This window comes from Nomascus leucogenys, chromosome 12 (assembly GCF_006542625.1).
Source record: "Nomascus leucogenys isolate Asia chromosome 12, Asia_NLE_v1, whole genome shotgun sequence".
NCBI lineage: Eukaryota > Metazoa > Chordata > Mammalia > Primates > Hylobatidae > Nomascus > Nomascus leucogenys.
This window is the reverse complement of record NC_044392.1, coordinates 4,136,210-4,150,832: the sequence shown is the minus strand read 5'-3', so window position 1 is coordinate 4,150,832 and position 14,623 is coordinate 4,136,210. Positions and strand designations below refer to the sequence as shown.

Genomic DNA, 14,623 nt, shown 5'->3' with positions numbered 1-14,623 from the left:
TCATAGCATTGTTTATAGTATCAGAAGCTTGAAAACAACCTAATTTAAATTTCACCAGTGGTCAGGGCCATGGTGTATTCACTCTGAGTTATTGTGTGAATTAGAAAAAAATAGCTCTACATGGGCAGGGTCTGAAATGTACCCTTTTTGAATTTCACACCTATTTATATGGCCTGGCAAGTAGAGTTGCTGTGCAGGCATACACAGTGGCCTTGTTCAGGCTGCAGTTAAAACTGAGCAAGGTATATATCCATAACAATGGAATATGACGCAGTTGTTAAAAAAGAATGTGGCAGCTCAGTATATACAGACATAGAGCAGTCTCAAATATCATGAGTGAAAAAAGACACAAAATTGTGTAACGGTGCCATTTGTGCTACACACACACACACACACACACACACGTATATATGTATAGACTATCCCTGGAAGACAACTAATAAATGGGTAATAGTGGTTGCCTCTAAGGATAATTGAATGACTAGGGGAGAATTTTAAAAGGAAAAATTATTTTTTCATTGTGTATTATGTGAATCTTTGAATTTTTTGGCATATCTGTTAAAGAAATATGCATATAATTTTTTTTCAAAAGATGAAGGAAAGTGGTAATGAATATGAATAGAGAGTTCACAGAAGAGGGACTACCAATAATGCTTACATGTGAAAAATAGCTAACTACACTAAAGTAAAATAATTTTTCACTCATTGAGAAATAAAATGTTTGGTAATACTCTATTGACTAGGATACTGGGCAAGGCCCACATCTATTGATAATGGTCACATAATTTGATACAACGTCTGTGGAGAGCAATTTTGGCAGTACCATCAGAACTAACATTATGTATTTGGGACCCACCAACAACACTTCTAAGACTTTATTCCGTAGATAAACTAGCACATGTGGAATTAATTTATGTCTAAAGATACTCATGGTAGCATTGTTTATAATAGCAAAATATGTATAACATCCTAGATATGTTCATCAGGGATTCTTCAGATTACTTATGGTACATTTAATAATGGAATACTATGCAAGATGTTATTGGGCAGCTTTATACAATGTTATGTAAATGGACCTCCAAGATAGTTTGCTAAGTGACAAGAGCAAGGTTCTGAATCTTGGTAATAATAGGCTACACTTTGTAGTCAGAAGCAACTTTGTTTAATTACATACACCATCTCTAGAAGGATATATAGTAGTACCGCTTATCTGTGGCTTGAAAATATTAAATGGAAAATTCCAGAAATGAACAATTCATAAGTTTTAAATTGCGTGCCATTCTGTGTAGCATGATGAAATCTCATGCCATTCTGCCCGGGATGTAAATCGTCTCTTTGTCTGGCATATCCACACTGTGTATACTACCCATCACTAGTCAGTAGCCATCTCAGTTATCAGGTCACAAGAAGAAGGATGAGTACAGCACATTAAGATATTTTGAGAGTACCTTCACATAACTTTTATTACAGTATATTGTTATAATTGTTCTATTTAATTAGTAGTTACAGTTAACCTCTATGTCTAATTTATAAATAAAACTTTATCATAGGTATATATGTATAGAAAAAAACAGTGTGTGTGTGTATATATGTAGAACCCTATATACATATAGGCAACATATATACATATATGTATATAGACATATAGGCAACATATGCATAGATGTGTATATAGACACATACAACATATATGCATAGATGTGTATATAGACACATACAACATATGTACATATATTGTGTATGTGTATACAATCCTGTATACATATTTCAGGCAACATAGTGGTTGCCTGAAACCATGAATCATACACAACTCTATATACATATATACATATGTGTATATATAGAGAGACAGCACTTAGCACTTATCACTACCTGGAATTATATATATATATGTATATGTATACATATATACGTATATACATATGGATGTGTATCCATATTATGGATATATTATGGATATATGTATACATATATACGTATATATGTATATACACACATATACATATGTATACATATGTATATACACACATATACATATGTATATATACACACATATACACATATATACATATACACATATATACATATATACATATACACATATATACATGTATATATAGGGTTCGGTATGATCCATGGTTTCAGGCAACCACTGGGGGTCTTGGAACATATTCCCGGCAGATAAGGGGGAACAACTGTATAAGAAACTGGGAACAGTGGTTGTGTTCAAGGTTGAGTCTGGGTGGACGGCAGTCATTCATGTATATATTACTTTAATTGCAAAAACCACAATTATTTTTGTACCAATGCAATCCTTCTATACATTTTGAATTTTGCACCGAGTTCATGTATTACTTTTGTTTAAATTAAATTTAAATATAACCTCCAGTGGCTTCCCATCACATTTAAAATACAATCCTAATTTTGTTTTTAAGTGAGACCTTCCAGATCCTATACAATTTAGTTTCTGCCTACCTCTCCAAATGTATCATTCTCCCCTTGCTTACTGTCTTTCAGCCTTGTTCTTGTTGATGTTCCTAAAGCATGCCAAGTTTTCTCCTATTTCAGGGTTTTTGCACCTATAGTCTGCCTGCCTGGACTCTTCTAACCTTAGGCCTTTGCATGGCTTACTCTTTTGAATAATTCAAAAGATCTCTGCTCAAATGTTTACTTCAGAATTGCCCCTCCTCCATACCGTCACTCTCCATTCCTGCACGCTACTTTATTTTCCTCATTGCACTTATCACTACCTAGAATTATATATTATTTGTTTTACTTGTTTATTTTTTGTGTCTTCCTCTAGAATGTAACGCTCATACAAGCAGAACTTTGTCTTGTTTTCTGCTGTATCTCCAGGGCTTAGAACAGTGCCTGGCTTGTAGTAAACATTCAGGAAATAAATATTGAGTGAATACACATGTTTTAAGTACATCCCTCCACTCTGTTGTTTGTCCTATAACTTTGTTTTATAAAGACCTTTGTTTACAGAAGTTTTTTTTTTTGGATTCAAAAATTTTACTTTTTGGCCGGGCGCGGTGGCTCACACCTGTAATCCCAGCACTTTGGGAGGCCGAGGTGGGCAGATCACGAGGTCAGGAGTTTGAGACCAGCCTGGCCAACATGGTGAAACACCGTCTCTTCTAAAAATATAAAAAATTAGCCAGGCATGGTGGCGCACGCCTGTGGTCCCAGCTACTCAGGAGGCTGAGGCACAAGAATTGCCTGAACCTGGGAGGTGAAGGTTGCAGTGAGCCGAGATTGTGCCACTGTACTCCAGCCTAGGTGACAGAGTGAGACTTCATCTCAAAAAAAAAAAAAAAAAAAAAAAGGAAAAGAAAAGAATATTTTGTAATCTGGTTATTTGAAAGTTCTCTGGTGACTAGTTGTTTTTTTTTTCCTGAGATCTTTAATTGATGTGGAATATATTTTTGTGTATGGTCTGAGGTTGGATCTAATTTTTCTGAATAGCCAATTGTCCTAATCAACAAGATTAATAATTGTTTTCATTGTTTTGATCATACTTGCTTTAAAAATATATATTGTATTTATAATTTTTATATTTATAGTTTATAAATATATGTTTATATTTATATTTATACATGTTTTTAAAAATCAGCAAATTGAACTAATACTGATTGGGAGAAGTAGGAATCTGTGTGTATTTTCCAAGGTGACTTTTTTATTGCAACCACTCTTTCAGAGGAATTATATTTCTCTTGATGTATATCAACTTTCAATTGATAGCAATTATCGTCAGTGATAAGGTACTAAAAAAAATCTTTCTTTGGTTTCTGAATTTGCTTTTAACTAGGAAAGTACACAGGCAGATGCTATGAAATTTCCATGTTCCCAATCTTCCCAGCCTTCCAGGCTTTTAAAGAACAAAGGCATATCATGCAAACCCATCACACAGACCAAGGCCACTTCTTGCAAACCACATACACAGCACAAAGAATGTCAGACAGGTATGTATCCTTGTGCGTTCCCATGTACAAAGCTTGTTTTCTGGCTTGTTTGTTTTTGTTTTTTAAGAAAGGAAAAGAAAATAATTGACAGATTCTTAAATGTGAAAACATTCCTTTTCTTGGATCACATACTTTGAATATTTAATTTATTGCTTTCATAATTATTAACACTAATAACCAGCTATTATAACAAGCTATTATAATTACTAACATACAGTTTTAGTTAAAAGCATTAATGATTTAACCTGTTTTTTTTTTTTTATATACTGCGAATTCAGTTGTCAGTTGCTAACAGTACAATTAATTTATCTGAGGTATTGGTGACCATGAAAATTGTTTGAGCTTTACTTTAAAAAGTTGTAAAGTATTACTTTCAATTCCACTACCCTTAGATTTTCAATTGCTTTAATAGTCTACTGTGCCTCAAGCATTGATTTTTTTTTTTTTTTTTGAGGTGGAGTTTCACTCTTATTGCCCAGGCTGGAGTGCAATAGTGCGATCTTGGCTCCGTATAACCTCTGCCTCCTGGGTTCAAGCGATTCTCCTGTCTCAGCCTCTTGAGCAGCTGGGATTAGAGGTGCCTGCCACCATGCCTGGCTAATTTTTGTATTTTTAGTAGAGATGGGGTTTCATCACTTTGACCAGGCTGGTTTTGAACTCCTGACCTCAGTTGATCTGCCTGCCTCGGCCTCCCAAAGTGCTGGGATTACAGGCATGAGCCACCGCCCCAGCCTGATTTTTGTTTTTAATAATAATTTTACTTCATAGAATATGCTATATTTAAAAGCTTAGTCTGTCAACAAGTAGTAAGTTTTTATGTAGGGTACCTTTATTTTGGTAGAAGCCAAGCAGAATCCTGTTTTCCTTCCTCAGGAAATTTATTTTATATTCCTATTAAAACAATATATTCTTTGTACCTGAATTTATATTATATACACATTCACACATGGAGAGTACTAAAGGATCTGTGGGCATCTATATGTGTGTATGTGTGTGTGTATGTTTGTGTGTGTGTGCGCGCTTATGTTTTGAGTTCTAGATTAAATATTGAATTGTTGGTTGGACGCGGTGGCTCATGCCTATAATCCCAGCACTTTGGGAAGCCAACATGGGCGGATCACCTGAGGTCAGGAGTTTGAGACCAGCCTGACCAACATAGTGAAACCCCATCTCTCCTAAAAATACAAAATTAGCTGGGCATGGTGGCACATGACTGTAATCCCAGCTACTCAGGAGGCTGAGGAAGGAGAATTGCTTGAACCTGGGAGGTAGAGGCTGCGGTGAGCCGAGATCGCGCCATTGTGCTCCAACCTGTGCAACAAGAGTGAAACTCCGTCTCTTTTAAAAGAATAAATCTCGAATTGTTTTCTAGCAATCGAAATTACTTTTTCATTTGACATTGCATTGGAAACATCATTCCACAACAATATCAATTTAAATATACATTGAGATTCTTTTTTTCCAATTTTTATTTTATTATGTTTATTTTATTTTATTTTATTTTATTTTATTTTATTTTATTTTATTTTATTCAGGGAGTACATGTGCAGATTTGTTACCTGAGTATGAGATTCTTAACATAGATTTCAGTGTATATAATATAACCAACTCTGTAAGATTGGAAATTTAGATATTTGTATTATAAGCAATGTTGGGTTAAGCTATGTTAACGGATCTTTGTCCACTTGCTTAATTATGTCCTTAGGATATATCCTCATCAGTGGAATTATTGATTCAAAGACTATCATGGTTTTTTTTTTTTTTTTGAGACAGAGTCTATCTCTGTCGCCTAGACTGGAGTGCAGTGGCGTGATCTTGGCTCACTGCAGCCTCCACCTACCAGGTTCAAGCGATTCTCCTGCCTCAGCCTCCTGAGTAGCTAGGATTACAGGCACCTGCCACCATGCCCAGCTAATTTTTTTTTGTATTTTTAGTAGAGACGGGGTTTCACAGTGTTGGCCACACTGGTCTCGAACTCCTGACCTCATGATCCGCCCGCCTCAGCTTCCCAAAGTGCTGGGATTACAAGCCTGAGCCACTGTGCCTGGCCTATCATCTATTCTTAAGGCTTTTGATACCTGTTGCCTAAATTGCCCTCCTGAAAAGTTACATCAATGTATGTTCCAACCAGCAGTGTTCAGGAGGATCCATTTCTCTACAACCTCACTGACACTGAGTATCAAAATTCAGAAAGGTTGAATATACAGTACAGTCAGCACTAGTATACTCTTCATCCAGATTAATGAAATGTTAACTTTTTTACAATATTTGTTTTCTTTTTTTTTTCTGGATTGTTTGAAAGTAAAACATTATTTTTCTTTCTCTTTTTCTTCCTTTTCTTTCTTTTTTTTTGAGTTGGAGTTTTCGCTCTTGTCTCCCAGGCTGGAGTGCAATGACATGATCTTGGCACATTGCAACCTCCACCTCCCGGCTTCAAGGGATTCTCCTGCCTCAGCCTCTCAAGTAGCTGGGATTATAGGCATGTACCACCATGCCTGGCTAATTTTGTTTTTAGTAGAGATGGGGTTTCACCATGTTGGCCTGGCTGGTCTCGAACTCCTGACCTCAGGTGATCTGCCTGCCTCGGCCCCCCAAATTGCTGGGATTACAGGTGTGAGCCCCATGCCTGGCCTTTTTTTTCTTTTTCTTTAAAAAATTTTTTTGACACCAGTGTCACTCACCAATAAAAAATTTATTCTTTTTTTTTTTTTTGAGACACAGTCTCAAGAGTGCAGTGGTGTGATCATGGCTCTCTGCAGCCTCAACCTCCTGGGCTCAGGCAATCCTCTTGCTTTAGCTACCCAAGTAGCTGGGACTATAGGTGTGTGCCATCGCATCCAGCCAATTTTTTTTTCTTTTTTTTTTTTTTTTAATGTAGGGATGGAGTTTTGCCATGTTGCCCAGGCTGGTCTCTAACTCCAGGGCTCAAGTGACCCACCCACCTTGGCGTGCCAAAGCGCTGGGATTATAGGTGTGAGCCACCCTGCTCAGCCAAAAAGTTTATTGTTAATTTGATGTGTACCATGGTCTTCAGCCCTAATTTCAATAACCTATTGGGTGCTTGGGATTACTTGTACATGTACCACATCCTACAGTTTTATTATACCTAGTGATCAAGCTTTGGGCAAAGGAGAAATTCAGTTTTCAGTAGCATCATTGGAAGTATTATGATTTGTGCTTAAACTTTTACCAGTGCATTATTTTGATAAATAGAAATAGTAACAAAATATGAATTTTAAATATGTGGGGAGATACATAAAGAACATTGCTTATTTGTTCTTGAAAATAACAGTGATTCAAATATTTCATTCAGATTTACCTATGCCTAATGAAAAAAATGATGCAGAACTTGATTCTCCACCTTCAAAGAAAAAAAGATTAGGTTTTTTCCAGACTTACGATACAGAATATTTAAAAGTTGGTTTTATTATCTGTCCTGGATCAAAAGAAAATTCACCAAGGCCACAGTGTGTCATTTGTGGAGAGATCTTACCCAGTGAAAACATGAAGCCAGCAAATCTTTCTCATCATTTGAAGACAAAACATTCAGAATTAGAAAACAAACCAGTAGATTTTTTTGAACAAAAATCTCTAGAAATGGAATGTCAAAATAGTTCTTTAAAAAAGTGTTTACTAGTTGAAAAGTCACTTGTGAAAGCTTCTTATTTAATTGCTTTCCAAACTGCTGCAAGCAAGAAGCCATTCTCCATTGCTGAAGAATTAATTAAACCATATTTAGTAGAAATGTGTTCAGAAGTTTTGGGTTCAAGTGCTGGAGACAAAATGAAAACTATTCCACTTTCTAATGTTACAATTCAACACAGGATTGATGAACTATCTGCAGACATTGAAGACCAGCTGATTCAAAAGGTCAGAGAGTCAAAGTGGTTTGCCCTTCAGATAGATGAGTCATCAGAAATCTCAAATATCACACTTCTTTTGTGCTATATTCGTTTCATTGATTATGATTGTCGTGATGTAAAAGAAGAATTATTATTTTGCATTGAAATGCCTACTCAAATAACTGGTTTTGAAATATTTGAACTAATAAATAGATATATTGATAGTAAATCTCTGAATTGGAAACATTGTGTTGGTCTCTGTACCGATGGGGCTGCAAGCATGACTGGCAGGTATTCTGGTTTAAAAGCAAAAATTCAAGAAGTTGCCATGAATACAGCGGCATTTACACATTGTTTTATTCACCGTGAACGTTTAGTGACAGAAAAGTTGTCTCCATGTTTACATAAAATTCTTTTGCAGTCAGCACAAATTTTAAGTTTTATAAAGAGCAATGCATTAAATTCACGTATGTTAACAATTTTGTGTGAAGAGGTGGGATCTGAGCATGTGAGTTTACCACTTCATGCTGAAGTACGTTGGATATCAAGAGGGAGAATGTTAAAAAGATTATTTGAATTACGACATGAGATTGAAATATTTTTAAGTCAAAAGCATTCAGATTTGGCCAAGTATTTTCATGATGAGGAATGGGTTGCAAAGCTGGCCTACTTATCAGATATATTTTCACTTATAAATGAATTAAATTTAAGTCTCCAAGGAACTTTGACTACTTTCTTCAATTTGTGTAATAAAATTGATGTATTTAAGAGAAAGTTAAAAATGTGGTTGAAGCGCACACAAGAGAATGATTATGACATGTTCCCTTCATTTTCTGAATTCTCAAATTCATCAGGCTTAAATATGACAGAGATCACAAGGATTATTTTTGAGCACCTGGAAGGACTTTCTCAAGTGTTCAGTGACTGTTTTCCACCAGAACAAGACTTGCGTTCAGGAAATTTGTGGATAATTCACCCTTTTATGAATCACCAAAATAATAATCTCACCGACTTCGAAGAAGAAAAGCTAACACAGCTATCTTCAGATTTAGGATTACAATCACTATTTAAATCAGTGTCTGTAACTCAGTTTTGGATAAATGCAAAGACAAGTTACCCAGAACTCCATGAAAGGGCAATGAAATTTTTATTACCCTTTTCAACCGTTTATTTATGTGATGCTACCTTTTCAGCTTTGACTGAGTCAAAACAAAAAAATCTGTTGGTTTCTGGCCCTGCCCTAAGACTTGCAGTCACATCTTTAATTCCAAGGATAGAAAAATTAGTGAAGGAGAAAGAGTAGCAATATGCACATTGCTTAACAGTGAAGTCAATAATCTTGTGTTAAGTTTTGTGTAAGTATCCTAAAAGATAATTTCCTAATGTGGATTTGTGTTTTCAGTGATTAAATGTTTTAATAATTTTTCCCTTTTTGTTGAGGAATTTAATAATTATGATTTTTATAAATAATTATGTATAATTATAATCCAGGGTAGAAAATTTAGTTATTTCATTAAATTTGGATTAGTGACAAAGACTGCAGGTAATGAGAAGCCCAGTTTATAATGTAACAGCACAACCTGGATGTTGAAACAGCTTGGCCTTTAGAAGCAAGTGGAACATTTCAGTCTTCCAGCCAACCAGCTACTTACCCCTGCAAGGTTGTGAGTAGGTGGAAAAGATAGATTTTTTTTTGAGATGGAGTTTTGCTCTTGTTGCCCAGGCTGGAGTGCAATGGCATGATCTCGGCTCACTGGAACCTCTGCCTCCTGGGTTCAAACAATTCTCCTGTCTCAGCCTTCTAAGTAGCTGGGGTTACAGGCATGTGCCACCATGCCTATTATATTTTTTTAGTAGAGACGGGGTTTCACCATGTTGGTCAGGCTGTCTCAAACTCCTGACCTCAAGTGATCCACCTGCCTCGGCCTCCCAAAGTGCTGAGATTACAAGTGTGAGCCACCGTGCCCAGCTGGAAAAAGATAGATCTAAGCAGCTTGGGTAACTATAAATGGAAGCAGCAGGGGGGTTTGAGACCCCTGCTTGGGGCCTTTCTGGCCCAATATACCAGGCTTAGCAAACTTTTAAAATAAAGAGCCAGATAGTAAATATTTTCAGCTTTGCAGGCCATACTGTCACAACTACTCAATTCTGCAGTTGCAATGCAAAAGCAGCCATAGACAATATGCAGATGAGTGTGGCTGTGTTTAAATAAAACTTATTCGTGAACACTGAAATATGAATTTCATATAATTTTCCTATGTCACACGAGCTTCTTTAAAAAATGTTTTTATCATAAAAAATGTAAACAAACATTATTAGCTTGGGGGAAGGGGAGAAGCATGGAAAAAAATCATACATCTGGCCAAATTTGGCCCATGGTTTGCCCATCCCAGCTTTAGACAGATTTCCAGGTAAGAGCAACTGGGCCAGGAGTGGACTGTAGGGCTTGGTTCAGTGAAAGCCTCCCTATCCATGGCTGCAAGTATCTGAATTTTCAAACACATTTCACATTTCATTGTCAGCCGAGATAAATTAGAGGGAAAAGATATCTCAGGCAAAGATAGAAAAGAGACTTATTTAATAATTATGGTTATTGATTTATTACAAATTTATAAGTTAATTTACTAATTTACAAATAACTTTCTGAGCTCTTACATGTGCAGGCACTGTGCTAGGCCTGTTACAAACTCTGGAGAACTGAGTTATCCCCATACACAGATGCAGATACTGAGGCCCTTTGGGGTTGGGTGGCAGCTCAGATCCCACAGCTAGTGTGGCACAGGCAGGAAGAAAGCCCGGGGTCTTTTGATGGTAGCTGAGCCGCACCCAGACACCCACCCGTGTCTGCCAGCACTCCGTATTGGCTGGGAAACACTCCCTGAATCCAAAGGTGCCAGTTTAAGTCAGTTACGAGCCAGTGGTCCTTAAGTGTCCCCACCTGTAAGATGGGGGCGCACTGCCCCAGTGCTGCAGCCTCGCGACCCCCTGGAGGGCGGGGGACGGTACCTCAGGCGAGAGTCTTCCGGCTGCCCCGGGGAGGGAGGAAATGAGCCGGCGGCAGGGGCGGGTTTTCGGCGGGGCCAACCCACGGTGGGGGCAGCGCGGCCATGGCGCTCCTGCTGTCGGTGCTGCGTGTACTGCTGGGCGGCTTCTTCGCGCTGGCGGGGTTGGCCAAGCTCTCGGAGATCTCGGCTCCAGTTTCGGAGCGGATGGTGAGCGGCGCGGGCGGGCGGGCGGCCGGGGATCGGGCCCGCGGCGGCGTGTGCTCCGCCCTGCCGCTCCTCGCCCCCGGCCCGGCAGGCCGCCTTCGGGCTTCCGAGGCTCAGCTGGAGCTGGGGGAAAGCGCCTGGCTTTCGACTGAGGCGCAGGTCCTGCCTGGGGAGTTCCTCGAGTTCTCTGGATCTTCCCTAGACGGAACCTCCCCTTCCTGCTGAGCATTGGTGGCCCCAGGCAAATCTAGAGCCTTAGGAGGTCCCCCCGACTCCCCCGGACCCTAGGGGAGGATGATGCGGTGGGAAAATGAGCTCACTCCCCGCTCTCTTCCCTCTTTTCGCCGTTTGCTTCAGTTTTTGGGAGGTTCGTGGGGTTGGGGTGTAGTAATCCTGGCTTTGCAGGGCAAAGTATATCTGCTACCTGAAGGGCAAGTATATCTGCTAAAGGTTGCACATCTAGTCAGGAAGCAGGACACAAACTAGACACTCTTAACTCGGAGCCCAGGGAGGGAAGCCTCTCTCGAAAGCCTGAGAGGGAAGCCCTGAAGTCGTCTTTCAGCCTTCTGTCTAGTTCCAGACTCATGGGAAAGCTTTCATGTCCTGTTCATCCACCTCCCCAGTCCCTCAAAGGAGCCAGACTTGTAGACCCCTGCTGGCATCGCTCTCCAACGCCTGGATACATCCCCAGAGACAGACAGCTTACAGCTGCTTCTTGGCAGAGCTGAGGAGGGGAGGTAGAGCTGAGGAGTGGGAACAGGAAAAAGTAACCCCGAAAGTAAGGATGAAGTTGTCATTTGGCTCAGGGGAGGACCTGCCTTGACAAGAAGAGTCACTTTGAGCCCACCTAACTGCCCCACCTCCAAATATTCCCTGTACAGCAGCCTTAGGAGAAACCAGGCCAGGCACAAAGAAGGAAACTGTGGAATTCCCCAGGCCTTGGCACTAGGGAGCCAAGCCCAGCCGCCTCCTCCTGGGATTTGGGGCTGGGTTGTCATCTCTTGAGAGGTCTAGTGAGAAAATCAATCTCTGTACCACTTGGAGCATGGAGCCTGGTTCCTGATCCAAAGCTCAGCGCCACAGGGCAGCCCTCTCCTCTCCAGGCTGACCTCAGGCCTGGACCTGACTCGTTCTTTTCTCTGGGGAGTTGAGGGCACAGGCATAGACATGCTGTAGAGCATCTGGGGAGCTCATCCTTGGTGAGCATGAGGCTGACGGGCACTCCTTGCCACCCCTAGAACACCCTGTTCGTGCAGTTTGCTGAGGTGTTCCCGCTGAAGGTATTTGGCTACCAGCCAGATCCCCTGAACTACCAAATAGCTGTGGGCTTTCTGGAACTGCTGGCTGGGTTGCTGCTGGTCATGGGCCCACCACTGCTGCAAGAGATCAGTAACTTGTTCTTGATTCTGCTCATGATGGGTAAGGGGGCCAACTGACCTGAGAAAATGGGGTCTTCTGGGGGAGGATGATGGAAAGACCGGGCTGTTCCCCCTTACTGTTGCCACCCTTCTTTTTTCTCTGGGATCAAGAGCACTTCCTGCTCTACCAGTTTCCATGGTCTTCAAACTAGCACAGGCACTTTTTTTTTTTTTTTTTGAGATGGAGTCTCGCTCTTTCGTCCAGGCCGGACTGCAGTGGCGCTGTCTCTGCTCACTGCAACCTCTGCCTCCCGGGTTCACACCATTCTCCTGCCTCAGCCTCCCGAGTAGCTGGGACCACAGGCGCCTACCACGGCGCCCGACTAATTTTTTTGTATTTTTAGTAGAGACAGGGTTTCACCACGTTAGCCAGGATGGTCTCGATCTCCTGACCTCGTGATCTGCCTGCCTCGGCCTCCCAAAGTGCTGGGATTACAGGTGTGAGCCACCGCGCCCGGCCTAGCACAGGTACTTTTTAAACTTAATATGCTAGAACATTATCACATGTTAAGTGTACCTTCTACCTCCTCAATTCTAATGGCTGCATAGTATTCCCTTGTGAAGATGTATTGCAAGCTCAGCGCCTCTGCTCCTTCCTCCACACATCCACTCCTGGGATGAGGGGATGGAGGAGCAGCTGCCATTTGATGCATGTGCCTGGCAGGTTGGTGTAGAGAGCAGGGAAGCTGGAGAACCTTGAACAGGAAGGCAGAGAATTTCCCTAGGGAGTCTCCCTCAAGTAGCTCTGCCCACAGGAACTGCTGGTGTACAAAGACAGCCATTGCACTCCAGCCTGGGTGACAGAGCAAGACTCTGCCTCAAAAAAAAAAAAAAAAAAAAAAAGGGGGAAGGATCAGGGAGATTTTTTTTCTAAAATCTATCCACTCTAGCCACTGCCCTGTTTGGCTGGGTCATTTCTGTTTCTTTCTTGTCCTCTGAGAGGGGCAACTGTTGCCACTGCTACTGTTGTTCAAGAGGCTTCTAATTTCCTGGTCCTGCTTTCTCCAGGAGGCTAGAGATGAATGCCGCTAGTTTTGGGAATGTGCGTTGGGAGTGGTGGGGGTGTTTAATGGGAGGGCTTGGGCTGGAGTGGGTCAGCCTAAACAGGAGAGTCCTGAGCTCCTGGATCTCCTGGGTTCTCCCAAGGAGCCTCAGGGACCTCACTTTCCATTCCAGGGGCTATCTTCACCTTGGCAGCTCTAAAAGAGTCACTAAGCACCTGTATCCCGGCCATCATCTGCCTGGGGTTCCTGCTGCTGCTGAATGTCGGCCAGCTCTTAGCCCAGACTAAGAAGGTGGTCAGACCCACTAGGAAGAAGACTCTAAGTACATTCAAGGAATCCTGGAAGTAGAGCATCTCTGCCTCTTTATGCCATGCAGCTGTCACAGCAGGAACATGGTAGAACACAGAGTCTTATCATCTTGTTATCAGTATAATATCCAGGGTCAGCCAGTGTTGAAAGAGACATTTTGTCTACCTGGCCCTGCTTTCTCTTTTTAGCTTTACTACTCTTTTGTGAGGAGTACATGTTATGCATATTAACATTCCTCATATCTTATGAAAATACAAAATAAGCAGAAAAGAAATTTAAATCAACCAAAATTCTGATGCCCCAAATAACCACTTTTAATGCCTTGGTGTAAGTATACCTTTGAACCTTTTTCTGCGCCTTTAAACAGATACATATTTTTTTAAATGAAAAACCATATATCCTATTTTATTCCTTCCTTTTAAAACCTTATAAACTATAACACTGTTTCATGTCTCTTTTGCCTCATTGCTGTTAATGGCTGCATAGTATTCCATTGTAAGGATGTAGTATAATGTATTTAATCCCCCATGAGGAACATTTGGGTTATTCTCAATTTTTTGCTATCATAAGCCTCACAGTAAATCACTTTTACATACTTATTTTCTTCCCCTAGAAGTGAGGGTGCTGGTTCAAAACACATGCATGTTTTTAAGGTTTTTAATACATATTTAAAACGTACAGGTTCTGTATGCAGAGCTTAAGTACTTGCTTCTGCCTATGCCCTTTGAGACACATTAGAGATTCCCTCCCACTCCGTTTTTTCTCTGACATATTAGATGTGCAGAGCTAACAGGTAGGCAGTGAGTCATTTGACAGGGCCTGAAATCAAGCTCCGGTGGTGATCTGTGGCACCCAGTCCAGTGCTCCTTGACACCG

General features: G+C 40.6%; 2 protein-coding genes across 6 annotated transcripts in view; both read left to right on the top strand.

Annotated features, from left to right (window-relative positions):
* Positions 1 to 9,234, top strand: part of ZMYM6 (zinc finger MYM-type containing 6) — a 45,674-nt gene extending 36,440 nt beyond the window's left edge. For all 5 annotated transcript variants that reach the window (XM_003276420.3, XM_030823393.1, XM_030823394.1 and 2 more), the window contains 2 exons: positions 3,812 to 3,965; positions 7,279 to 9,234. In XM_003276420.3, coding sequence (XP_003276468.1) covers positions 3,812 to 3,965; positions 7,279 to 9,110 — 1,986 coding nt within the window. In that variant the 3' untranslated portion in view covers positions 9,111 to 9,234. The remainder of the gene's footprint in view (positions 1 to 3,811; positions 3,966 to 7,278) is intronic.
* Positions 9,235 to 10,861: 1,627 nt separating this feature from the next.
* TMEM35B (transmembrane protein 35B) lies at positions 10,862 to 14,193 on the top strand. Its single transcript, XM_003276419.4, has 3 exons — positions 10,862 to 11,019; positions 12,255 to 12,435; positions 13,611 to 14,193. Exons 1-3 carry the CDS (start codon positions 10,915 to 10,917, stop codon positions 13,784 to 13,786), a joined length of 462 nt encoding a protein of 153 aa, XP_003276467.1. The 5' UTR covers positions 10,862 to 10,914; the 3' UTR covers positions 13,787 to 14,193.
* The last annotated feature ends 430 nt before the right edge of the window (positions 14,194 to 14,623 follow it).

Excerpts from the sequence above, each read along its gene's own strand:
- TMEM35B (XM_003276419.4), top strand. The coding sequence starts at position 10,915 with ATGGCGCTCCTGCTGTCGGTGCTGCGTGTACTGCTGGGCGGCTTCTTC. Across the intron at positions 11,020-12,254 it reads CTCCAGTTTCGGAGCGGATG|AACACCCTGTTCGTGCAGTT; the intron begins GTGAGCGGCGCG and ends TGCCACCCCTAG. Across the intron at positions 12,436-13,610 it reads CTTGATTCTGCTCATGATGG|GGGCTATCTTCACCTTGGCA; the intron begins GTAAGGGGGCCA and ends TTTCCATTCCAG.